The sequence below is a fragment of the Mobula hypostoma genome, chromosome 8 (genome assembly GCF_963921235.1).
Source record: "Mobula hypostoma chromosome 8, sMobHyp1.1, whole genome shotgun sequence".
NCBI classification, from domain to species: Eukaryota; Metazoa; Chordata; class Chondrichthyes; order Myliobatiformes; family Myliobatidae; genus Mobula; species Mobula hypostoma.
In genome coordinates, this window is record NC_086104.1 from 140,886,745 (window position 1) to 140,913,762 (window position 27,018).

Genomic DNA, 27,018 nt, shown 5'->3' on the forward strand with positions numbered 1-27,018 from the left:
ACTGTACCTCTTCCTAGAGATGCTGCCTGGCCTGCTGCGTTCACCAGCAACTTTGATGTGTGTTGCTTGAATTTCCAGCATCTGCAGAATTCCCGTTGTTTGCACTGGAATATTAGTCCCCTTCCAGTTTAGGTGCAAGCTGTCTCCTCTGTTCAGGTCTCACCTTCCCTGGAAGAGAGCCCAATGATCCAAAAATCATATGCCTTTCCTTCCACACCAAATCCTTCGCCATATAGTAAACTGTATAATCTTCTTAGTTCTGGCCTCACTAGCACGTGGCACAGGTAGCGATCCTGGGATCATAACCTTGGAGGTCCTGCTTTTTAACTTAGCACCTAACTCTCTGAATTCACTTTGCAGAACCTCACCACTCTTCATGTCTACATTTGTGTCTACATAGACCATGACCTCTGGCTGTTCACCCTCCCACTTAAGATTGCTGAGGACTCAATCGGAGATATTCTGGGCCCTGGTACCTGGGAGGCGACATACCATCCAGGCGTCTCGTTCACGTCCACAGATCCTCCTTTTTCTGCCTCTAACTAAAGAATCCCCTATCACCTCTTCTCCCCCATTCCATTCTGAGTCACAGAGACAGACTCAGTGCCAGAAACCTGACCACTGTGACTTTCCTCTGCTAGGTCCTACCCCCCCCCCCCAACATGGTATGGCTGTTGTTGAGGAGGAGGTCATACCTCAGTACTTGCACAGATATTTTCTCCTTCCCCACAGGCCACCACTGCAAAAATGCCCCAACAGAGTTTAGCTCAGTTTGTGTTTTGAAATGTGTCAATGAACACAGCTATCCCTCAATTATATAGGCATAGCAGGCTGCTCAGGATATATTCAGCGAACTCATCTACCCCTCACTGAAGTTTGCATGGTAGGTTGCTCAGAGAATTTCAAAGGGTTCAAAGGATCAAAGGTTCATTTTATTACCAAAGTATGTACTCAGGATACAATTCTGAGATTCGTCTTCTCCAGATAGCCATGAAGTACAGAAAACCATGGAAGTTGTTGAAAGAAAAGACATCAACACTCTTCCCCCGCACACAAAAAAGGAAACAAAACTTGCAAGCTCTACACCTTCCCCCAACCCCAACCTCGCCCACAAGAGTAACATATCATCTACCCACCAATCAGTAGCAAGAAAGAAAACAGAAAAACTGAAGAAGACCGATATAAAGCGCAATCCGCACCAATAATCACATACATCTCAGAATTTCGAAAACATCCTTTGTCAGCATCAAGGAGATCAACAGGTCGAACTCAGTCCTTCTGTGGGGAGCAACTGCTGACCCGCAGCTTCCCGACCTCCGGCTCGATGCAGGTTATTTTACTTTACAATTTATCATACCATTCAGTAATACCATCCAAGACGAAATAACTTAATTAATTCCCCACTCACCAGCATAAACATTTACTTCCTCCGCTAACAATATGCAATGACTTCAAAGTTCAAAGTACATATATGCCACCATATCCTACCCTGAGGTTCAATTTTTCGCAGGCACATTCACAGTAGAAGAATGAAATGCAATAGCATCAGGGTAAAACTACACACAAAACAAAGACTGATAAACAATCAATGTGCAAGAGAAGGTAAACTGTGCAAATACAAGTAAATAAATAACATGGAAAATATGGGTTGTAGACTCTTCAAAAGTGAGTGCATAAGTAGTGTTAAGTGATCAGTTCAGTGTTGTGATTAGTAAAATTATCCACTCTGGTTCAGAAAGTCTGATGGATGAAGGGTAATAACTGTTTCTGAACTTGGTGGTGTGGGACCTAAGGCCCCTGTTCTTCTTTCCTGATGGTTGTAGTGATAAAAGAGCATCGCATTTATGTGCCTAAGTTACTACATCAACACTTCCCAAGTATGTGGTCTTTAACAGTGAGGGCAAAAGCTTCTCTTAATATGAGCACCACTGCCTGTAGGTTTTTCTCCAAGTTGTACACCTTCCTGCTCTGGAAATATATTGCTGTTCTTTCACTGCCATGAGGTCCAATTCTTGAAACTCTCTCCTCAACAACACTGTGAGAGCACCTTCATGAAGGGTCACAGCAGTTCAAACAATGCTTTGGGCCAGCGCAGCAGCATAGTGGTTAGCACAACGCTTTACAGTACCAGCGACTCGGGTTCAATTCCCGCCGCTGCCTGTAAGGTGTTTGTACGTCCTCCACATGACCGCGTGGGTGGTCTCTAGGTGCTTCGGTTTCCTCCCATAGTCCAAAGATGTACTGGTTGGTAGGTTAATTGGTCATTGTAAATACTCCCATGATTCGTTGTCGTCTGAACCCTTGATGCCTAGGTGGCACATGGGGCCTCCACAAGGGTCTTTCATTTCTGCCAGTCTTTCACTCCCATGATAAGACTAAGGTTAAACTGAGTGTGCCCTTTTGGGAAGGGCCTATTCCATGCTGTTTCTCAATCAATCAATAAAGAAAGAAAGAAAGAAAGCGAATTATCACCGACTTCTGAATGGTTATTGTGGATGGGCAATAAATATTTAACTTCCATCTGTTCCCAGATCTTGGAAAATAATTAGGTGAACATAAGCTTTGGGAAACCCTGAAAGACTGAAGATTATGTGTCCCACACTGTAGAAATAAATCCTTCTTTCTGCTTCTAAAGATGGTCACCATCATTGGTCAAATTCTATCACCGTACCATGTTAATGTGTAGATGTTAAGAATCGGAATGCCCACTGGAACTTCATTATTAGCATTATATAGCCCCTTAAATGTTGCAGTACGTACAGAGCTCCCTTTCTATGTACCCTACTACTAATTTGCCTGTTTTTCCAGTACTGATTGCATTGATGATCTATGTAGTTATCATGGATTCCTGGAGCCAAATCTCTGTAAATGTGGCAGATTTAATTAGGGAAGTGCTTCCTGATTTCTGATTGGAAGTATAAGCCCCCTCATGCTCAGTGTAAATGCAGCTAAACGGTGTGCCCGGATTACAGAAGATGACAGTATGATTTGCTTGGGGTTGGAGGAACCTCGCAAGCAACTAACAAGGAAAATAAATAAATAAATGAAGAGTTTATTTTGCAGTGGGGTGTTGGTCAAGAGCAAAGAGACATAACCAGACTTCAGAGGAGTGGGTATTCAGTTTAGAAACACTTCGTCACGCAAAGCGAACTGATCCAGCTGCCATGTGTTTCTGCCCCTTTAGTGTGACGTACAGGGGATCGAAGCTTGGATCTATGTTGGCTGATCTTGGAGTGGATCTGGGATTCAGTCTGGCTCGAGATGCTGTTGGCTTGCTTCTGTTGTTTGAATGTGTTTTTTTCCTCCTCTCTCTCTTATTCTCTGTGCAGTGGATTTTGGTCTTTTTTAAAATTTGGTTATTCAGGTTTCTTACTTTGTGGCTGCCGGTAAGCAGACAAATTTCAAGGGTATAATTTTTACATTCTTTGATAATAAATGTGCTATGAATCTTGTGGGACTGTCTCTCAAAAAGATTAGTTGATGCTAGCATGGTTAATCACTTTTGTCTGAGTGCATTAGGTTTGCTGGTTAAGACTCTAAAGAAAGCATGGCGTCAAGGCAGGTGGATGGAGTTGAAACAAATATTCGATGTGATGTTAGTAAAAGATGGAGCAAGTCCAAGGGGCTACATGGACTCCTCATCATTCACCATGGGGGCTTAATGAAGTCATAACCCCAACTCAAAGCTTTCATATTGATTCTGTCATCATTTAATTGGCCCCCGACGTTCTTTTCAGATATTCCCTTCCAAAAACACCAAATCAGGATGTTTTAGACTCCTATGCTTCAAAGAGTTCAAATTTTTCATGATTGAAAAAAAATGAAGACTTTTCTCGTGTTTCAGTAGATATGCACATGGTTATGATTGGGAGTAATTGCACTTCCCCAGTTTATGCCAGGACAGAAAAACATTACAGGATTGCTGATTGTTGCTTCTTTCTCCCCAATAACTAGATCTTGAAGAAGTCATGTATTGAGATCCTGGCAGCTGAGCCATCAAGCATTTGTGCTGGAGGTAAGGATGTTAGGCCAGCATCAAACGCACTAAATATTTTGCTTTCAATGATCATTGAATTCATTCCAGCAAAAGCATGCAGGCTGATTGTTTTCACTTCTCATGCTTTTTTAAGCTGCAAGGAAATTTTGTAGCTGCTGAGATAAAAGTTATTTTTTACAAATCCTTGGTTATTCCATGCTCATTTCCTGTAATAGGCATATGAGTCAGTCACAGGATTGCTTTGACACAAAGGGAAAGCTTTCAAGTGGTGGAATATAGTGGAGATATCTGTAGAACTTCTACCTACTATTTCTATTAAAGTAGTAGTGATTTTTTTAAACTTTTCACTCAATAGATGGGCAAGACATTCCAACTACGTTCAATGAAGTTTCAAAAAGACAATTTGGAGTCCTGTTTAGGGGGATGTCAAGTATCTCTCCGCTAAGTCTCACAAAAACACAATACCAACACTGAGTGGATCTTTATCACGTGCCTTTATTACTTGCAAGGGGAAAGTTCACCTCCACTCCCATCAGGGATGGTAGGAGACTTCCAATGCTGTTTACAAAACATTCCTTTTTTAAATAAGAACGAGATAAGGTTACTATTTCCAGCGAGCTCAGTCATTTTTTTGCAGTCTGCCGTCTACGGTTGACTCGTCTCTGCTACTTCCTTTTCTTTTGCACAATGTTCACTACATTGGGTACGGACAATAACATATTCCTTTAGTAAGCAGATTTCTTGTAGCTACATACATATATTGTATCATATTAGCTTAGCACTCGGATATGTACAACTCCATTTTGTTACATCAAATGCTTACAAAAATTACAAAGTTCAATACATATTTCCACAATGATATCTGTAGAGGTAAGATCATGAAATTTAAAAAAAACACAGATGCAGGAAATTTGAAATAAAAAACAGAGAATGCAGGTAGTTTAGGAGATCATGTACACTGAGAAGCAGAGTTGATGTTTCCTTCAGAAAATCTTTGTCAGAACTGATGAAAAGATTAAACAAGTTGGTTTGAAGTTGTAAAGCGTGTGGGAAGGACAATCAAGTTCTCATAAAGGAGGCCAGAATTGCCATAGGAATCCGTAAATGACATCATCAAGTTAATGGGTTAATTTAGCCAATCAAAGAGAGAACATGAATGAGAGTTCTGAAAGGCACCACTGTGGACATGACTGGTAAGTCAAATTGTGGCAAGAGAGAGGGAAAATGTGAGCCAATATCATAGATGGACTTGCCAGTTATGATGTAGTGAAAATAAGTTTCATGAAGTTACTTAATTTAATATTGAGTCCAAAAAGCTGCAGCATGCTGGTACAGAAATTGACATAAAACTTTTCCTACGTGTTTTTTTTACAGCTGTGTGAACCAACCATTGCTCTGAGCAGAAAATTTTTACATGGCCTCAAAACTCTATGGCACTTTAAATGTTTTTTTGTAATATGCATACAATGAATATTTAGAATGTACATAGAAAAATTACATGCTTTTGATTTTATTTATTTATTGGAAGGTATAATGAAATACAATACAACAAAGGAAGTCTTTCATATTTTGCAAACTTTTTCTAGCTGCGTCCAATTCCAGCTGCATGGCGACAAAGGCTATGTGCTTGGGAGCATCTTGGTTACTGCTTGGCCGCACAGCTTTGGGGGAACCATGTCGAGGCGTTATTCCTCCAGCTCACATTGGGCTTCCTATAACAAAGCAGGGGGCCACACACAGATAGGTCAGGATGAAATGTGGGAGGTTTTGTCCCCTTAATAAGGTGCTGTTCAAGGCAGTCACAATGGCCTAATTTTATCGGTTGTCCTATCAGTTCCTCCCCCTCTCTCTCTGCAACTTAATGCCAATTTATCTTCTCTCTTTCTTAGTTCTTGCATCTGAAGTGCTAATTCAGTTTCTCTTTCTACAAATGCCACCTTTCCTGCTGAGGTCTTCCAGTATTTTGTGTGTGTTACCTCTTACCTCTTCTCACCTGCATATCACCTCCCACTGAGTCTCCCCCACCTCTCCTATGGTCAATTCTCCTCTCCTGTCAGCTTTCTTCTTCTCCGCCTTTAATCCAACCCACCTGGCTTCACCTATCACCTTCAAGCCGTACTCCTTCCCCCCACCTTTTTATTCTTGTGTCTTCCCCCTTCCCTTTCAGTCCTGATGAGGAGTCTTGGTCCCAAACAACGACTGTTCAGTCATTTACATAGATGCTGCCTGACCTGCTGAGTTCCTCCAGCATTTTCTGTGTGTTGCTTTTTCTAGCATTTGCTGCCTTTAATATGCTAGATAGAATTATGAAGACATGACAGCAGCTATATTTCATTAGGAGTTTGAGGAGCCAAAAACACTTGAAAAATGTCTGCAGATGTACCACCGAGAGCATTCTAACTGGCTGCATCACCGCCTGGTATGGGGCGGGGGGCTACTGCACAGGATTGAAGTAGGCTGAGGAGAGTTGTAAACTTAGTCAGCTCCATCATGGGCGCTAACCTCCATAGTGTCCAGGAGTGATGCCTTAAAAAGGCGGTGTCCGTCATTAAGGGCCCCCTCCAACCAGGTCATGCCTTGTTCTCACTGTTACCATCAGGAAGGAGTTACAGAAGTGTAAAGGCACATACTCAGCGATTCAGGAACAGCTTCTTCCCCTCTGACATCTGATTTCTGAATGGACATTGAACCCATGAACACCACCTTACTTCTTTTTTATATCCATTTTTGCACTACTTATTTAATTTAACGATTAAATATATATACTTACTGTAATTAACAGTATTTTTTCTCTTATTATGTATTGCATTGTACATCTGCCGCAAAGTCAACAAATTACATGACATATCCTGGTGATATTAAATCTGATTCTGATTCCGATTCTGAAATGTTAAGGAACAGTCTTTACATGGAGATGAATGTTTCTAACAGCTGAAATATTGATAACTGAAAGCTCAGATATATTGGCATTGAGCCAGAAGAGAGATAAGGATTAGACAATTGCACAGCAGAGTTTTAAGATTTGGAATACATTACCTGATGCAGCGATAAAAACCAATTCTGCCATTCACGTTAATAAGAAATTGGATAAATATTTGCAGAGAAATCTTGCAGGCATATAGCAAAGAAGCTGGAGTAGGAGTAACACAATTGATTTTGGGAAGTGCAATACCATGGCTGAATGCCCCCTCAATCAGATATTACTGGAAATGCATATGGATTGGCTCAGATGGAAGAGATCTTAACTGAGTGGTTGTGCACATCTGGTAGCCTGAATGTACTAATGAACAGGCCCTATTAATATAGAAGCAAAATGCCGGATTATGTATTATGCATTTTGTTTCTTCATAGCAGAAAATGTCCTGCCTAATTACAATCTGCATATCGTAGCATGATTTAATATAGAGTCATAGAGTACTATAGCACAGAAACAGGCTCTTCAGCCCTTCTAGTTCATAGATATAGATATAGGAGCAGAATTCGGCCACCTGACCCATTGCGTCTGCTCTGCCATTCAACCATAGCTGATCCTCAACTCCTGTTCCCAGCCTTCTCCCAGTAACCTTTGATGTACACATGTCATGTTTTTTTTGCAGCAACAGTACAGTGCAGCACATAAAATTACTACAATGCTGTGTAAAAGTCTCAGGCACCCTAGCTACCCTGGCCACATATAATCTCTCCTTCTCTTGTGCTCTGGAGAATAAAGTCCTTTCAATTTTTCCCAAAAACTAACATCTTCATGTCCCCGCAACATCCTCGTAAATTTCTTCTGCACTCTGTCAAACTTATTAATATATTTCCTGTAGGTAGATGACCAGGACAGCACACAATACTCTGAATTTGGCCTCACCAACATCTTGTAAGTGTTCAACGTGACCTCCCAACTCCAGAACTCAACATTGAACTATAGAACATTATAGCAGTGAAGGCTGAAAAAGTTGTTTTAGTGTGTGCCAGATCTTTTGTAGAGCAACCTACTTTGTTCCACATCTCTGCAATTATTTTCTACTTTTGGAGTTCGCCGTGGGAGAGCTATGAAAATGAGGTCCCCAATTTAAAAGGTACTGAATTATGCAAACGATAACACAGGTTGGTAATAAAACGAGTCTTCCTGTGAATTTACACTCAGACATAAACTTGGTTGTGAGTGTAGCCAAATTTTCAGAGGGCTTGGGATGGATTGATTCTGTGGTGTTGTATAAAATGGAAAGTTTCCAATTGTACTTGTGGGATTAGCTGTAAAATGTGCTCATGGTTATGGATTTTTGTCATGATAATATAAAACTTTTCGATAAAACTTTGGCACCTAGTGCACCATTTGAAATTATAATGAACTGACTGCTTCAGTGACCTCTTCCTTTGTTTAAAGAGATGGTGTCCCAAAGAATTTTGAATGCAGCTTTGAAAGTATTTGTTTTTCTTTGTTCTAACCACCCGTGTCCTAATTCATATGCTTTTATCACCCATCACCTTTTGGCTTGCATATAAAGAAAATTTGGCTCAGCCACAAAAGTTTCTTGGTCATGGCATTGAAAAAGAACTGTGGGACATATCAATTAATTTCTCAGTTGCTTATGTACCTTGATCATATTTTCCTACCCATGCAGTGATTTAAAATTAGACATTTGGACACATTTATGAAATAGGCATTACAGTATTTCTCAAGTCATACAGTACAGAAGTGGGTCTTTCACACCCATAACAACTATGATGTTTGTCTAGACTAATCATATTTTTCTGCAGTGGATCCTTATCCTTCTGTACCATTTCTATTTAAGTACCTTTTAAATGTTGTAATTTTATTTGCCTCTACTGCTTCCTCTGGCTGCTCATTCCAGATGACCCCCACCCTCAGTGTTAAAATTTACCCTTTAGATTTTATTTACATTTCTTCCTCTCTATTAGACCTATGTCCTCTGGTTCTAAACTCCCCTGCACTTGGAAAAATGACTCTAATTATGTCTCCTATTGTCTATCTATGTCCCTCATAATGTAAACCAGTAAAAGGCCACTCCTCATCTTCCTGTGTTCCAGTGAGAATAAACCCAGTCTGTCCAATCTCTCTTTATAATTGCAATCCTACCTTCTAGGCATCATCCTGGTGACTCTCTTCTGCATGCTCTATATTGCTGCCACGTCCTTCCTACAGTGTAACAGCCAGAAGTGCACACAGTACTCCATCCACAGTCTAACCAACATGACTTCTGAACCCTTATACACAATGCCTCAGCAAACATACCAAATGCCTTCTGCATTACCCAATCTACCTGTACATCACTTTCAGTGAGCAATGGACTTGCACCCCAAAGTCCCTGGCATTTAATCTGAATGTCCAAACAGATTTCGACCTACAAAATGCATAACTTGCCTGCATCAAAGTCTATCCTCTGCTGTTCTGCCCAACTTTACAACTTAACTATCAACAAGAGTCTTTTGTTTCTAACAATTGACCTAGAAATAAATACTTCAGCATTTTATTTTGAGGATAGCAAATGAGTGATCTGTGAAGAGGTCAAGGGTTGCTGTCATTTTCATAGAGTCAAAGAGAGTTAGAGCAGGGTCATAGGTCTGTCAACTGACCGACTCCGCACTGGCGATCAACTATCCATTGAAACAAATCCTACATTAATCTAATTTTATTATTGTTTCCAAATGAGTTGGAAATGAGCTCCACCCAAATTCTAGCAGCGCCAACACATCTGGAGCAATTTACAGTGTCCAACTAACCAACCAGCCCACATGTCTTTGGGATGTGGGAGGAAACCAGAGAGACATACAGACAGCGCCCTAGGTCAGGGTGATTCTAGGTCTCTGGTGCTGAGAGGCAGCAGTTCTACTAGCTGTGCCACCATGCTGAACTTTGTATTTACTTTCATACAATGTTAAAGGTGGCTATTTGGCCTATCCAGACTCTGCCAGATCTCACTGTAATCCCAACAATCCCATTCTTCACAAAATTCATGGTAAATCAATCAGCTCCTGCCTGATTCATATGCCACACTGCTATATTTAAGGGTAACCAAACAACCTGTCGAGCATCACAATTTTGGGATGTGGGGCAAAACTGGAGCACTGAGGGCAAACTCCATGCAGACAGTACTAAGGGTCAGGATTAAACCCACTTCACTAGAGCCATGAGGCAGTAGCTCTAGTATCTAACGTAGCCTTTGGTGTCCCAGAACAGCTCAGCTGGATTGATGGAGGAAAGTAGATAACACAGCTAATGAGTGTAGGTGAGAAAATCGAGCAAAATTGATAGGTTTCCATCTTTAATGCCTCAGTACATTGGACTGTTGGTGTCCGTTGCTGTGCATTATTGTCCACCATGATGTGGGGATAGGCTTTTATCCTGAATTGCATTATCATTCCATAATCTGTGGGCTCACTTTCAAGGACTCTTCATCTCATGTTGTCAATATTTATATTTATTTATTGTTTTTTCTCTCTTTTGCATTGGCACGGTTGTCATCTTTTGTACACTGGTTGTTTGTCCACCCTGTTGGGCAATGTCTTTCATTGATTCTGTTATGCTTCTTGGATTTACTGAATACTCCTGCAAGAAAATAAATCTCAGGGTTGTACATGGTGACATATATGTACTTTGATAATACATTTACTTTGAACTTTGAATGTTCCCATATTTCAAACATCAAAGATAATGTCAGCTGAATGCATTTCAGTAAAACCAATGCACTGCATATTTCAGTGACATTTGTATCCACTGCATGAAACACTTGTGGAATTAATTTGGCTTGTCCTGTTCCCTGCAGACTGGATTTTTTTTTTGAATTTCTGCCTGTTTTGTTAAGGCAAACAATAAATAATTAATTTATAACAAATGGGTGAAGGATCATCAGTAGAGGGCATTGGGGCCTTTTCTTGGTATTTCTCTCTAACCAGGATTCTGAAATCACTGCTTGAATTAAAGATACTATTTATAGACAATAACAACTTGCATTAAATTGCAGCCTTCTGATAGTAATATGTCCCAAGATGATTCATACACAGATTATCCAACAAAGATTTAAAGTTATTAGAGCAGACGTTCAACGATCAGAAGATATTAGAATGGATAACCAAAAGCAAGCTTGGTCAATAAGATGCACTCTTAATAGACGGAAAAGAAATTGGGAGGTGGAGGGGGAATTCTAGAGCATGGATCCTGGCTGCTGAAGACAAGGCCATTAATTAAAACTGGGGATGTACAAGATTATGAGGGTGTGTGTGTGTGTGTGTGTGTGTGTGTGTGTGGCCTCCGTCAGTCATGGTCGACCATGGGTACTGCGCCTCTGGTAGTCACTGGGTTGTCGAGCAGCGTCGACTGTGGCTATTGAGGCCGATCCTGGAACGGCAGGCCTGGCCACAGTTGCTGCATGTGTAGGGCATCGTGGAATTGTTGTCCGCTGTCCGCTGTGCTCTCCGTTTAGCTCTCTGCTCTTCAAACTGACTCAGGATCACTCTTTCGCCTTGCTCTAGGTGTTGCTGAAGAGTACCTCGCCATTTGTTGCAGTCATCTGCTGTATCCTCCCAGCACTCTTTGTTTGATTTTTAAGGCTTTCATGTGCGCTTGCAGAGGTCCTTGAAGCGAAACTGGGGTCCACCAACGGAGTTATCCTCTACGGAGAACTATGAGGGGTATAGATAGGGTAAATGTAAGCAGGCCTTTCCACTGAGGTTAGAAATAGAAACCATAGAAACCATAAAAAAAAACTACAGCACAGAAACAGGCCTTTTGGCCCTTCTTGGCTGTGCCGAACCATTTTCTGCCTAGTCCCACTGACCTGCACACAGACCATATCCCTCCATACACCCCCCATCCATGTTGGATAGGAGTATAACCAGAGGTCATGGGTTAAGGGCAAAAGGTGAAAACTTTAAGAGAAACATGAGGGAAATCTTCACTCAGAGGGTCATGAGAGTGTGGAATGAGCTGCCAGCGCAATTGGTGGATGCAAGCTCGATGTCAATCTTTAAGAGAAGTTTGAATAGGTACATGGATGGTGGGGATATAGAGGATTATGAGCTGGGTACAGGTTGAAGGGAGCAGGCAGTTTAAATAGTTCAGCATGGATCATATGGGCAAATTGGCCTTTTTCTGTGTTGTACTTTTCTATGACTGCAAGATCTGGAATTAGGTGTACCAATACTTTGAAGGGTTATTTGGCTGGAGGTGGATGTAGAGTTAGAGAGTGCCATAGTGAATTTTAAAAACATTGTTTCCTAACAAGGAAATGATTATAGATTATAAACCTTCTTTAAACTGTCCTCCTCTGTATGCTTCTTTCTATATTGCTTTAAATACCTTCAACCCTTTGCATGCCTTCAATCAAGTTTAGACTACCTTCCTCCCTCTGGATACTTGCAATATCCTTTTGAACTAAATTCTACACTCATTTGAATCTGATGCAAATGCTTTAAAACAGCTGAATCATGCTCTTAATTCATGAACACACTTGAAAATTGATGCATGTGGGTTATAATGTAGCAACTGTGCACTCCATGCCATTTCTGAAATACAGTTCCATGCACTTCAGTAGAACCAAATTTGAGGAACTACTACTTTATAGAGTGATTTTAGGAGTGGATGAATTTCCAGGTAGTTGTGACAACTGAATGAAACTTTTCACAGACTCAAGGAGAGAGGGAAGGATAATGAACCATCATACTCATAGAGGATATCATTTGCTACTTTGGCTATTGCTGGTTCAGTGTTGTGGCATGGACTTTACGTAGACTTTGAAAAAATAAGCTCTATATTTCATTACACATTGATGAATAAAAGGGAACTGGGTGCTGTTTTATTATTTTCAAACTTGCTAGATGAAGCAGTGGGTTTGTAAAGAGAAAGTTGTGTGTGGTTGTGTCAGTAGGTTGAATCAGAAAGGTGACAATGCGCATAAACAGGGACCAGCTCCAATGACAGTAGGACTTTGGTGAGTTTTCTTGGGTTATACAGTCTGTGCTGTAGTCATCCAGCCTACCACAGGCTTTTGTCCTAACTATCTCAGCCTGTACAACTACAGTTGTGTAACCATCCTGGTTAATGAGGCTTTGTAGCACATCTAAAAACATTCCCTTTATTATACCCTTTTGCTTCAGACAAGTAACCCAACAATTTTACTGACCAGAGATCAGATTTTATGGACACAAGATGCAAACACATTTTAATGTTTTGACATCACTGCATGTACAATAACCATATAATTGCTGATTTAAGAATATTTCCTCAGCTTTCACAGATCATCACACAGCTAGGAGTATAATAGACACTCCACAAGGGTGTTTCAACATCCTTCAAGACTCTCTGTTCCTTAATTACTCTCTGAGTGCCAGAACACACTTCTGTAATTGAAATAAAGATGTCCCAGTGTGCCTGCATCATGATTGAACAACACACAGTTTTCATATCCAATTATGTTGTTTCCTTGACACTCTCATTCTAAGCAGAGTTTTCCAATGGTGATGTCAAATCCTGAATCATATCCAAATCCCTCCTCTTTGCTATTCACCAGTGCAAAAATCAACTGGAAAAGGAATGAAACACAGCAGGAGTTGGGACGTTGTATTGAAGTTCTATAAGACGTTAGTGAGGCCTAATTTGGAGTACTGTATGCAGTCTTGATCACCTACCTACAGGAAATATGTAAATAAAATTGAAAGAGTACAAACGCAAATTTACAGAATGTTGCCGGGACTGGAGGACCTGAGTTATAAGGAAAGATGTAATAGGTTAAAACAGGGGTTCCCATCCTTTTTCCTGCCATGGACCAATACCATTAAGCCCGGGTTCCTTGGACCCCAGGTTGGGAACCCCTAGGCTAGAACTTTATTGCCTAGAATGTAGAGCACTGAGGGGAGATCTGATAGAGGTATACAAAATTATGAGATGTATAAATGGGTAAATGCAAGCAGGAATTTTCCACTGAGGTTGGATGAGACCACAACTAGAGCTCATTGATTAAGGGTGAAAGGTGAAATGTTTAAGGGGAACATAAGGGGAAACTTCTTCAATCAGAGAGCGGTGAGTGTGTTGACGAGCTGCCAGCTCAAGAGGTGGATGCGATTTTGACTTCAACTTTTAAGAGAAGTTTAGATAGGTATATGGATGGGAGGTGTATGGAGGGCCATGGTCCGGGTGCAAGTCAAAAGGGCTAGGCAGTTTAAACGGTTTGGCATGGATGGGCCGAAGGTCTAGTTTCTGTGCTGTAGTTTTCTATGACTCCATGACTTCTTTTAGCCAGAAGGTAGCGAATACGTGGAATGCTCTGCCACAGACTGTGTGGAGGCCGAGTCCATCGATATATTTAATGCAGAAGTTGATAGTTTCCTGATCGGTCAGGGCATCAAAGGGTATGGTGAGAAGCAGGTGTATGGGGTTGAGTGGGATCCAGGATCAGCCATGATGGAATGGCGAAGCAGACCCAATGGGGTAAATGGCCTAATTCTGCTCCTATGTCTTATGGTCTTATGGGCTGGAGGCGTAGATTTACAAAACTTGGTTTCAGTGAAGGATTCCTAAGTTATTTTCCACAAAGAAAAATGTTCCGCCACTTTTAATATTTAACGAAATATAAGCTATCAGCTCGAACCCTGAATTGGGTGGTGGTAGCCCTGAAGAATGCAAAGCAACTGTGAAACGCTTCCATGAGTTCTTTCAATGAATATCTGAATCTCTTAAGGATGCAAATATGTCAGGTCCCACAGCTGAATTGGCTTTTTCTATCTGAAATGTCAGTAGAGTCATAAGTAAGGATGCTACGCAATTGAGCCAAAGAGCGAAGGGATTTGAAAAGTATTCCAGCTTTCATTGAGAGAACTCTATAAAGCATTAGTTCAGCTGTTGTAGGGCTAGGGAACTTACACTTATAAGATGAGTCTGTTGAGGGTGTGATTACTTTCTTTGCAACAAGGGAGACTGAGGGGAGTTTAAATTGAAAAAACACACAAAATGCTAGAGGAACTCAGCATGTCAACCAGCATCTATGGAAATGAATAATGACCTGCCTTCTCGGCCCAAAACGTCGACTGTTTATTCATTTCCATATATGCAGCCTGACCTGCAGATTTCCTACAGCATTTCGCGTGTTTTGCCTTGGATTTCCAGCATCTGTAGATTTTCTTGTGTTGGAGATTTAATTGAGCTCTATAATATTATGAGAGGCCTACATAGAGTTATCGAACACTGTCTTGTCTATTTACATTAACAAATACAGCAATAACTGCAAGGAATAAATTTATTTCAATACAATTATTAGTGGAGAATTAAGAAAATAGAATTCACTGCCTGAAATAATAATTGTGGTAGAACTCCCTGAACATTTGATAACTATTTGGATGAGCAAACCAGGCACATAATTGAGGGCTGTGGAACAATTGCTGGGAAGTATATTTAAAATTTGGTTTTAATTGACATTAATGTCAAATAGCTTTTCATGATGATTTCTATGATTTCTATGATTCTATGATTCGGTGATCCTAATGACTTTAGCTTCTAAGCTCAGTGATGTCCTATCAGCTGCAAGAAATGCAGATCTGGTGATAAAGATGCTCAGCAAGCCATCCAGGCAGACAACAGCCAAATCATGTCATACTGACTGATGCCAAAGCACTTGATTACAGATTATCATTACTATTATAATGTGTTTTCTTTTTCTTAGAATCATTTGAAGTCGTTGTGAGGGGGAATGGATTTTCCCATGCTCGTAATGTGGATAAAGTTCTCTGCAGCTTCAAAATTAATGAAACTATAACGCTCAGTAAGTATTTCTTGTGATCTACAGATATTTCTTGTGATCTACAGATGCAATTTAATGTGGATAAATGTGAAGTTATCCACTTTGGTGGCAAAAATAGGAAAACAGATTATTATCTGAATGGTGGCCGATTAGGAAAAGGGGAGGTGCAACGAGACCTGGGTGTCATTATACACCAGTCATTGAAAGTGGGCATGCAGGTACAGCAGGCGGTGAAAAAGGCGAACGGTATGCTGGCATTTATAGCGAGAGGATTCGAGTACAGGAGCAGGGAGGTACTACTGCAGTTGTACAAGGCCTTGGTGAGACCACACCTGGAGTATTGTGTGCAGTTTTGGTCCCCTAATCTGAGGAAAGACATCTTTGCCATAGAGGGAGTACAAAGAAGGTTCACCAGATTGATTCCTGGGATGGCAGGTCTTTCATATGAAGAAAGACTGGATGAACTGGGCTTGTACTCGTTGGAATTTAGAAGATTGAGGGGGGATCTGATTGAAACGTATAAGATCCTAAAGGGATTGGACAGGCTAGATGCGGGAAGATTGTTCCCAATGTTGGGGAGGTCTAGAACGAGGGGTCACAGTTTGAGGATAGAGGGGAAGCCTTTTAGGACCGAGGTTAGGAAAAACTTCTTCACACAGAGAGTGGTGAATCTGTGGAATTCTCTGCCACAGCAAACTGTTGAGGCCAGTTCATTAGCTATGTTTAAAAGGAAGTTAGATATGGCCCTTGTGGCTACAGGGGTCAGGGGGTATGGAGGGAAGGCTGGGTTCTGAGTTGGATGATCAGCCATGATCATAATAAATGGCGGTGCAGGCTCGAAGGGCCGAATGGCCTACTCCTGCACCTATTTTCTATGTTTCTATATATTTATTGAGATACAGTGCAGAATAAGCCCCGACCCTTCGAGCCGCACTGTCCAGAAATCCCCAATTTAATCATGCCCTAATCCTAGCTTGATTTACAATGACCAATTAACCTACCAACTGGTACATCTTTGGACTGTGGGAGGAAACCAGAGCACCTGGAGGAAACCTACACAGTCATGGGGCGAACGTACAAACTCCTTACAGGCAACGGCAGGAAAGGAGGATCTCTGGGAGTTTTGTTGACAATGATCATTTTCAGGCTTAACCACAGAAACGTATTTTTTTAGATCATGAGGACACTCAGTCCTCGTTTATTGTCATTTAGAAATGCATGCATTAAAAAATGATACAATGTTCCTCCAGAAAGATATCTCAGAAACACAGGACAAACCAAGACTAAAACTGACAAAACCACATAATTATAACATATAGTTACAACAGTGCAAAGCAATACCATAATTTGATAAAGAGCAGACCATGGGCACAGTAAAAAAAGTCTCGTCCCGATAGCCCCATCATCTCATGAAGACGGAAGCGCCGCAAACTTGCTGATGCATTGAAAGCATCCGACTGCAGCTGACTCTGAATCCGTCTGAAAACTTCGAGCTTCCGACCAGCCCTTCGACACCGAGCACCATCTCTGCCAAGTGCTTTGACCCCGCTTCGGCCGCCGAGCAACAAGCAAAGCCGAGGACTTGGGGTCTTCCCCTCTGGAGATTCTGGATCACATAGTAGCAGCAGCAGCGAAACAGGCATTTCAGAAGTTTCACCAGATGTTCCTCCGTGCTCTCACGTCCGTCTCCATCAAATCAGGATTGTGCACGGCACCCTACTTGACAAATAACAGATATCACCACCAGAGTGGCCGCTGCGAGCTGTGTCGCGCCGCCATCTTCTCCTCCCTCCACTTCACTTTTATTCACTTTTGTTTTAATTTTTAAAAAAAACAAAAAAATAAAACTAGGTACTCCTCAAAAATTATTGCCAACCATGACATTTTACAATGACCTCATTACAAAATTCTGATGTGGTTTGTCAAGATGGATGCAGGGAGGAGGATGTTTCCATTTGCAGAGGGATCTAGTGCCTAGGGTCACAGTTTCTAGATAAAAGGTAGGCCATTTAGGACTGAGGTGAGGAGAAATTTCTTCATCGTGGTGTATCTTGGGAACCTTTAGAAGACTCTTGGGGAGCTGTGGACTCTCAGTCATGGATAGATTAATGAATATTAAGTAAAGCAAGGAATATTGGGATATGCTGGGATAAAGAGCTGAGCTAGAAGATCTGTGATTAACAATGAATGTTGGAGAATATTTGAAAGGTCAGATAGCCTACACCTGCTCCCAAATTTTATTCATTCCTTTGTCATAGATATTCCTTCCTTTCTCAAAGCCGTTCAAATGGTTCAATTTAATATCAGAGGACATATACAGTATACAACCTGAAATTCACATGAAACAAGAAACCCCAAAGAATTAATGATAGCAATATCAGAACCCCAAAGCCCCTCCTCCCTGTCCCACACACGAGCATCAACCCTCCCCTCCCCGCACTTGCACTAGCAGAAGCTCTGACCGACCCCACCCTCCCCACACCACCACCACCATGCAAGCAATGGCAAAAGGCCCCAGAACTCCTTGAGATTTACGCCAGTCTTTTTACTTTCACTTACTTGTTTTTCTGGACTTGGTTGTTGCTGGCAACCCGGCATTAATTGATTTAGGTGAGCTACCTTCCTGCAGCATCGATTTTGAAACACTCCTTACACCACGTGTGTTGCTTTTGTAATGCTCCTTGTCAAGAGAGGAGCTTCCATTTGTCCCACACTAGGTGAGTTGCAGGCAAGGAGCTGGGCCAAGCATGCATTCACCTAAGATCCTAGTAAGTCTCAAACCAGACCCAATATATCACTAATAAGACAGGCAAAATTCCAAATATAAAGGTGTCTGTAACACTAAAGAGGATTATAGTTTTCAATTTACTCAAGAACAAAACTGAGCACTTCCAACAATTTAAACACGAGGAATTCTGCAGATGCTGGAAATTCAAGCAACACACATCAAAGTTGCTGGTGAACGCAGCAGGCCAGGCAGCATCTCTAGGACGAGGTACAGTCGGCGTTTCGGGCCGAGACTCTTCGTCAGGACTAACTGAAAGAAGAGCTAGTAAGAGATTTGAAAGTGGAAGGGGGAGGGGGAGATCCAAAATGATAGGAGAAGACAGGAGGGGGAGGGATGGAGCCAAGAGCTGGACAGGTGATTGGCAGAAGGGATATGAGAGGATCATGGGACAGGAGGCCCAGGGAGAAGGAAAAGGGGGAGGGGGGAAAACCCAGAGGATGGACAAGGGGTATAGTCAGAGGGACAGAGGGAGAAAAAGGAGAGAGAGTGAAAGAATGTGTGTATATATATATTGGTGGGGTATTAAGATAAGGATAGCTAAAGTGGGCTTAACTATCGCAGGCAAAGTGTGGGAATGCATCACTATTACAATTCAGGGTGTTGGAGTTCATAGTTCAATTCCAGCACCGTCTATAAGGAGTTTCACATTCTCCTGTGACTGCGTGAGTTTCCTCCAGGTGCTCCAGTTTCGCTCCACAGTACAAGGACGTATGGGTTAGTAGGTTAATTGGTCATTATAAGTTGCCTTGTGATTAGGCTAGGGTTAAATAGGTGGGTTGCTGGGCAACGTGGCTTGTTGGGCCAGAAGGGCCTGCTCCACATTGTATCTCTAAATCAATAAATAGTTAATTGCTATTTGCACACATCTCTGTACAAATGTGGCTACCTCAACTCTTTGAATTCACATATGCTGGTTTGAGAGCATGAGCATTTTTAACATTCAAGATTTTTTTTTAAACTTAACATTACTGAAGCTTCTTCGTGTAATTTTGGACAATGTTGATCTTTGCTGAAGAAGATTGTAGTGATTCAAGCAAAGCTGAAGAACCATCAAGAACAGTCCAGAAGAGTTCCCAATTTTGTGTCCACCGACCCCTCGGTTAATGGCATAAAGAAAGTTGGGAACCCCTGGTCTAGCTGGATCCAAACTGAACTCCCAGTCTGATTCCTGTGAAAGCAGTGTCAGACTCATGCCAGTACTTTCTCCTGAACCTGTTCCGTATTTGTTGAGACCCAAAGCTGAAAGGTATATGTGATAAAAATAACAAAAAGATAATTTAAATAAGCTTTATTTCTGGTTTTTTCAGCCAGCACAATCTTTGTAGATTCTGATTAGCAGATGATAATAATTGACGTCATTTAAAAACAAAACTGAAGATGATGACTTTTTGAATTACTTATTTTCATCGCTTTCCACACAGCAACTTGAAGTTGAGAGTTATCAGTAGGGACCTATAAGAATTTAAGATACAGAAGCAGAATTAGGCCGTCTGGTCCACTGATTCTGATTGGCTGATTCTTTTTTCCAATCTCTTTCTCCCACCTTCACTCTGTAAACCTTAACCCCTTTACTAATCAAGAATATATTAACCTCTATATTTAAATGCACAGTGACTTGGTCTCCAGAATTCCTTGTGGCAATGAATTCCACAGATTCGCCACCCTCTGGCTGAAGAAATTCAGTTATAAAGGGACATCCCTTTATTCTGAGGCTGTACCCTTGGATCTTGGACTCTCCTTTTATCAGAAATGTCCTTTGTACATCCACTCTATCCCGGTTTTTCAGTATCCAGTACGTTTCAATGAGGTTCCCACTCAAACCTCCTGAGCTTCTTCAAGTGTAGGTCCATTAGGACCCAAGCCTCCATAGATGGAGAAGGAGGCAAAATCTGTATGCATCTGAGGTTATCCAACCCAAAAGCTGGAACAAATGAGCTGAGTATTCTCTTGTTTTTTTTATTTACCAAGTGTCTGAAGGACATATTGACATACAGGCGAATTAGGAGCAGGCTTTGTTCACTTAAAGCCTCAAGCTTGCTCTGATCTGGTTATAACCTCAGCTGCACTTTCCCATACATTTGCAGTAATGTTTCACTCATGCTTATCAGATATATGCTTACCTCTGCTTTAAGAGTATTAAAAGACTGTGCTTCCATTGCCCTTAGAGGAAGAGATTGCGAATAAATAGAAAGAACGTAATTTACTTAATCTCTTTTGTGAATAAAGCTGGCCAGTGGTGTGGTGGCATCACATCGGACTTCGAGGTGAGCGGTCACAGGTTAGAATCCAGCTAGCGCCTTGCACGCTTTCCATCCTTGCTGGGTTGAGCATCGAGCTAACAACTTGGCCTCATTAAAAAAACAGACAAATGCCAAAGAAGTAGCAAAGTTGCCACCTGATGAGCCACAAGGTGTGGAGAGAAACAAAAACTGTTGTGAATGGGAGACCCTTTCTTTTAAAACAGTGTTTTAGATTCTCCTGCAAGGAAACATCCTCCCCACATCCACAATGTTAGGATGCTTCAGGAACTTATTTACTTTAATCAATCAAGTTCTGTCCCGATTTTCTTAACCCCAGTGAATCTAATATTTCTTCATAAGGCAACCCATCTATTCTGAGTACTGTATTAGCTATGAAAGGGGTAGCACAGTAGTGTAGTGCTTTACATTACCAGTGACCAGGGTTCAATTCCCTCCACTGCCTGTATGGAGTTTGTATGTTCTTCCCATGACCACATGGGTTTCCTCCGGGTGCTCTGGTTTCCTCCAAAGACATACTGGTTGGTAGGTTTGTTGGTCATTGTAAATTGTCCCATGATTAGGGTAGAATTAAATCGGGGAATTGCTGGGCGATGTGGCTCGAAGGGATAGAAGGGCCTATTCCACTCTGTGTCTCAATAAATAAATAAATAACCCCCCCACCCCTGAACTGTTTCCAATGCATTAACGACCTTCTGTAGAAAGTAGACCAATAATGAAAACAATAATTCAAGTACAGAGTCACAAATGGCTTTTAGAACTGAAACAGAACCTTCCTACTTTTGTATTTCAATCACCAGCATAAAAAAATGACTTTCTGTCAGTTTTCCTAATTCTTTGCAATACATCCATACTATCCTTATGCAAACTATACACAGGAACAGCCAGATCCCTCTGCATCAGAACTCTGTACATTCTCACCACATATGCTATTTTGTTTTTCTTGCCAAAGTTCCACATTTTACTCCACTTAGCAAATCACTCCCACTCATTTAACTTTTCGATATTCCTTTATAGCCTCCTTATGTCCTCTTTGCAATTAACTTTTCCACCTAATTTTGTATCATTAACAACCGAGCCTTTAGTTGGTTGTTTAGTTCTTCAACCAAGTCATTTATAAAATCTTGAGCCCTAGCGGCAAATGCTATTGCATACCATTCGTTGCATCTTGCCAACCAAAAATAAAAAGTCACATAATTTTTCCTGTTCACCAGCCATACGTTGCTTCCCATACTTGGTGCTTCTATTTTCCACAGTAACTATTGATGCAGCACCTTATCAAATGTCTTCTGGAAATCTCAGACGTCGTCCAGTCTGTGCCAATTCTGGCTTTTTAAACCAGACATTCATTTTGAAAGATTTCTACAAGCCTACAGTAAAGGAGCTGTATAATACAATATATTATTTCATTTTAATCACAAGTAAGGAATAAATGAGACACAAATTTTGTTTGTGGTTTGAGGTAGCGTACTGGAAAAGATATTTTAACAAAGAAGATAGTTTACCAACTGCTAAATTATCTGGCCCCCTAGGGAGGCCCTGTGTGCCTGCGATTTTCTGAAATGGCTCTAGCGTCCTCACAGAAGTCTTTCAATCTCTTCCAGCTCAGAAGCCCTTGGTGGTAAAGGACACCTATTTGCTTTGTCCTGCTCCAGTGTTGCAAGAGGTTGACAGGTATGTTGAGATTTTGTTTTTCTCCCTGCCACCACCCAATCCAAGGAGAGTAGTTTGCAATGAACAGTGATGACACCATGAGTAAAATCAGGCTGGCCATTACAAATTTACGTGTCCCATGAGTATGGTGTTCTTGGTGAATACTATTCAGTGTACACACAAGAGATTCTGCAGATGCTAGAAATCCAGAGCAATGCACTCAAAATGCTGAAGGAACTCAGCAGGTCGGGCAACATCTGTGGTAAGGAATATAGATGTGATATCTTGGGCTGAGATCTTTTTCGTAAATGCTGCCTGATCTGTTAAGTTCCTCCAGCACATTTTGTGTTGGTGTTGTACTATTTAGTGTAGTATATGGAGTCCGCAACACACCAGCACACCCTTAAACCCCTCTCTTCCCTGCACTCTAAAGTCTCAACCACCCCAGTGCAATCTCCCCAGGAGATCATTCGTGTCAACTGACCAAATCCCCTACACATCAACAACACCCCCAGCTGTCCACATCCATGAGCATATTGTACCCTCCCAGCTCATTGTTGTCCTGCCAACTCAGTTCAATGGAAAATTGATTTAATGGAAGAAAAACTGTTTCCCACTATTACATTAAATCCATCTGGGATAAATTCAAGTCAAAGTAACGTAGATGTCTTGTTTTACATTGACCTGTGGCCTAACTATTCCCTGTCTCCTTTCCCCAACTTGAGCATGATAACATATTAAGTTGTAGTTCATAAGTGTGCAGCTAGGGTCACTGGGTGCAAACAATGCAGCACACCATGCAAGAGTTCTTCAATTACTGTTTAATATTTACTTCAGTACATTTACTGCTGCCCATCCTCCTTGCACTGCTCAACATGTAGCTCTGGAAATGCTTTCACATCTAGCTCTGTATCTGCTGACATCTTGGAGTCATTTTGGAGTTTCTCTGGTTCCATTCTTGATGCTGACCACCTCCACAACAGCGGCAGACTCACATATTCCCATAGCTCAGTGACCATTGTCTACCTTGGCTTCAGCAGGTGAAGAGTTAGCACAGTTCAGAATCAGGCATATGTCGTGAAATTTGTTGTATTTGCCACAGCAGTACAATGCATACATAATAATAGTGAAAACTGTGAATATACCTCCTTCCTGATGGTAGCAATGAGAATAAGGCATGACCTGGGTGATGGGGTCCTTAACGTTGGATGCTGCCTTTTTCAGGCATTGCTCCTGGAAAATGTCCTGGATACTATGGCGTCCCAATATCCGAAACCTTGTTAATCCAGTATGAAAGGATATAAACAATCCAAGGTTCTGAGTTACATATCTAACCAAACCCTTCTGATCTTCTATGGCAGTTCACCACCCATGTTCCCAACCAACAACAACTAGTACAAATAAACCTGTGGACACTATTAACTCCAAAATTGGGAAGAATAGATCATATACTTTTGCTTCTATTGTAATTTCTCTTTCCCCATGCTCTTCTAAAGGCAGAGCAGACTTGATGGGCTGAATGGCCTAATTCTGCTCCTACATCTTATGGTCAATACAGGGAGAAGGTTACTTTGAAAGGGAATAAGCACACGTTGGCTTCTAGGTTCTTTCTTGGCAAGGACTTAGCTTCCCCATATTTCTTGCCATTTACATTGAGTTGAAGCCAAAGTTGGACTTCAAAGCCAGGTGCCCTGGCTTCATTTGACAGGCTTACAGTAGCTGAAGTTCAGATTGAATAAATACCTTTCAGGGTCTGATTGAGAGAATATTCTTTCACTCAAGCATTTAGTATTTTACTCCACATAAAACTGATTTATATTGACCTATGAAAATTGGATTCTCTTGATGAAATTATATAGTAGAGAAACTGACAGACATGGAGATTTAATGTCAAGATACATTTTATTGACCAAAATGGAATAGTTGGCAGGCTAAAAAGGAAAATTGTGAGGTTCAAGTGAGTTGGTAGTTAAGATGATAAACAACTAACTTTTTGCTGACTTGCTTTAAATCATTCTCAAATCATGCAGTGAAAAGTCTTAGGTACATATACAGTTAGGGTGCCTAAGATTTTTTTCATGGTACTGTAGTTGTTAACATGGAGTGGAAAATGAGTTTGTAAATCTAGTGGGAACAAAGGATGTTGGGAATAGTGAGGGAGGAGCACTGGCCAAGGGATGCGGAACAGTTGGAAGAGAAGGAGTGCCAGGGACAGGGGTGGTGCAGGTACAGATACACCCAGCCTTGAGGCACCAGCAATGTTGTTTGATTCAAAACAATGGATTTATTGATTATTACAGAATGTCTCTCTGGTGCTTCCCACTCCTTCCTCCTTTCCCAACCATGATTCCGCTGTCCTTGTCTTCTTCCCACTCTCAGTCCATAACAGAGACCCAGATCAGAATCAGGTTTATTATCACTCACATATGTCATGAAATTTGTTTTTTTTGTGGCAGTGCAATACATTCAATTACTACAGTATTGTGCAAAAGTCTTAGACACCATAGATTTCTGCACAGTACTATGTAAAGCACATAAGCACTGATTGTGTTGCAAGCACTAGGTCTTATTGAAGATAATACAGAAGATTATCAGTATGTTGCCTGGGATGAAATACTTCATGTGGGAAGACTGGGTAAGATTAGGTTTTTGTTTCCTTTGGAGTGGCTGAGGGGATTGGTTCCGGAGGTACACAAAGTTATAAGAATGATAGATAGGACAAATTATAGGAAGCTTTTCCCATAGCAAGGGCATCTAAAATAAGACTGCACAGGGTGAGGGATGAGAGAACAAAGCGGGGTCTAAGGAAGAACTTTCTTGATTGGTGAATGGTTTGGAACTAGAATGCACTGTCTGAATAGTTGGTAGAGGCAAGTAGTCTCACAATAATATTTGACAAGCATTTAAATTAACAAAGTATAATAAACAGTGGGCCAAGAACTGGAATAGGGAATGAGTAGAGAAGGGAGGATAGTTGGCATAGATATGGTAGACCAAATGGATAGTTACCATGGAGATGATAGACCAAATGGATAGTTACCATGGAGATGATAGACCAAATGAACTGATTCTATATTGCATAGCTATTCATGACTCTTAGCTTAAAAGGCATCATTACAGGCCTTCAAACTTACCAAGTCTATGCTGATCATCAAGTAGCTACTTATATCAACCCTGTATTATTCTCCCCATTGACTCCCCCTAAATTTTAGCACTTGCCCATATGAGGGGTAATTTAGAGTGACCAGTTAATCTACTGACCTGGCAGTGTTTTGGATGTGGGAGGAAGCCAGAGCTCCTGGAGGAAACTGACGTGCTTACAGTGAGTATGCGTAAACTCTGCTTTGACAGCACCAGAGGTCAGGATTGAACTTGGATTGCTGGGGCAGCAGCTTTACTAGCTGTGCCACTGTGCCAGACATAAGAGTCCTTTCTGAAAGGTTTTTAGCTTGGTAAGATTTCCTACTGAAATGTAGAAATATCAGGAGAGTAGACAAAATCTGTAAAACATTACCTTCGGTTACTTCAATCATTTCCTGAGTAACCTAAAGCAAAACAACGTAGCAAAAGCTTTGAACTTGAGTTCTATAGTTCTGGCCCTTGAAAGCACCGTGACTGAGTGAAGGGAAAAGTGTGTAACATTCTGAGATCTAAGGTCAGTCAAATATATTGTAGAGGGATATTTGCCTTCAAGCACATAGGGAAGGTAATCATTGGAGGATAGTTACATGCTACACAGTTTTCTGGCTGGTGGAAAAAGGAAGGGGCCAGCTATCACAAAGTAATGGATATATTATAGGAGAGCAATGGAGACAACTAAGTAAAAGGTAGGTTATGAGCAATCCAAAATCCTGTGTGATTGCCAAAGCATCGTGGAGATGGTGGAAGTGGGTGCTTGAAAGAATCATAATTAATACTGTAGTACAGAACCCAGGCCAATTCTTTCGAAAATCCTCTCCAAACAATTTTGAATGAATAATTGAACCCTTTTCACAATATGATAATGTCTTTTGACATGACATGCTATGAAATAAAGTATCTGTTATTCTCTTTTTTTTTTAAAAAAATGTCTCCCACTTGGGAAAAAAAAACATGCCAATTAGACCTTTCCAACATTCCATCTCTCCTGTAAATTTGGCTCATGATGGGGCGACAATCCATTACTGCAATGTGCTTAAAGAAATTATTTCTTCAGTTCTATGACAACTTGGAAGACCCTTTATTTCTTTTGAATGTTATTTGGCTGTGTGGCTGAGTATTTTCTGTGTTTGGCTGAATTGCAGAGCATGTTGAACATGAACCAGAATCAGAATCAGAAATAAATCTATTATTACTGACGTTTGTCATGAAGTTTGTTGTTCTATGGCAGCCGTACAATACAACACATATAAAATACTGTAAGTTGCAATAAGAAATACAAAAAAAATTAGTGCATACAGAGAGCAAAACAATGAGGTAGTGTTCATTGGTTCATAGACCATTCATAAATCTAATGGTGAAGAAGAAGAAGCAGGTTTTCTTGAAACACTGAATGTGTGTCTTCTGGCTCCTGTACCTCCTTAATGGTAGTATTGAGAAGAGGGC

General features: G+C 41.1%; 1 protein-coding gene across 3 annotated transcripts in view; it reads left to right on the forward strand.

Moving 5' to 3' along the window:
- LOC134351017 (anthrax toxin receptor 1-like) overlaps positions 1-27,018 on the forward strand; it is a 290,770-nt gene that overhangs the window by 107,713 nt on the left and 156,039 nt on the right. For all 3 annotated transcript variants that reach the window (XM_063056982.1, XM_063056983.1, XM_063056984.1), the window contains 3 exons: positions 3,955-4,015; positions 15,658-15,756; positions 22,386-22,455. In XM_063056982.1, the coding sequence (XP_062913052.1) occupies positions 3,955-4,015; positions 15,658-15,756; positions 22,386-22,455 (230 nt within the window). The remainder of the gene's footprint in view (positions 1-3,954; positions 4,016-15,657; positions 15,757-22,385; positions 22,456-27,018) is intronic.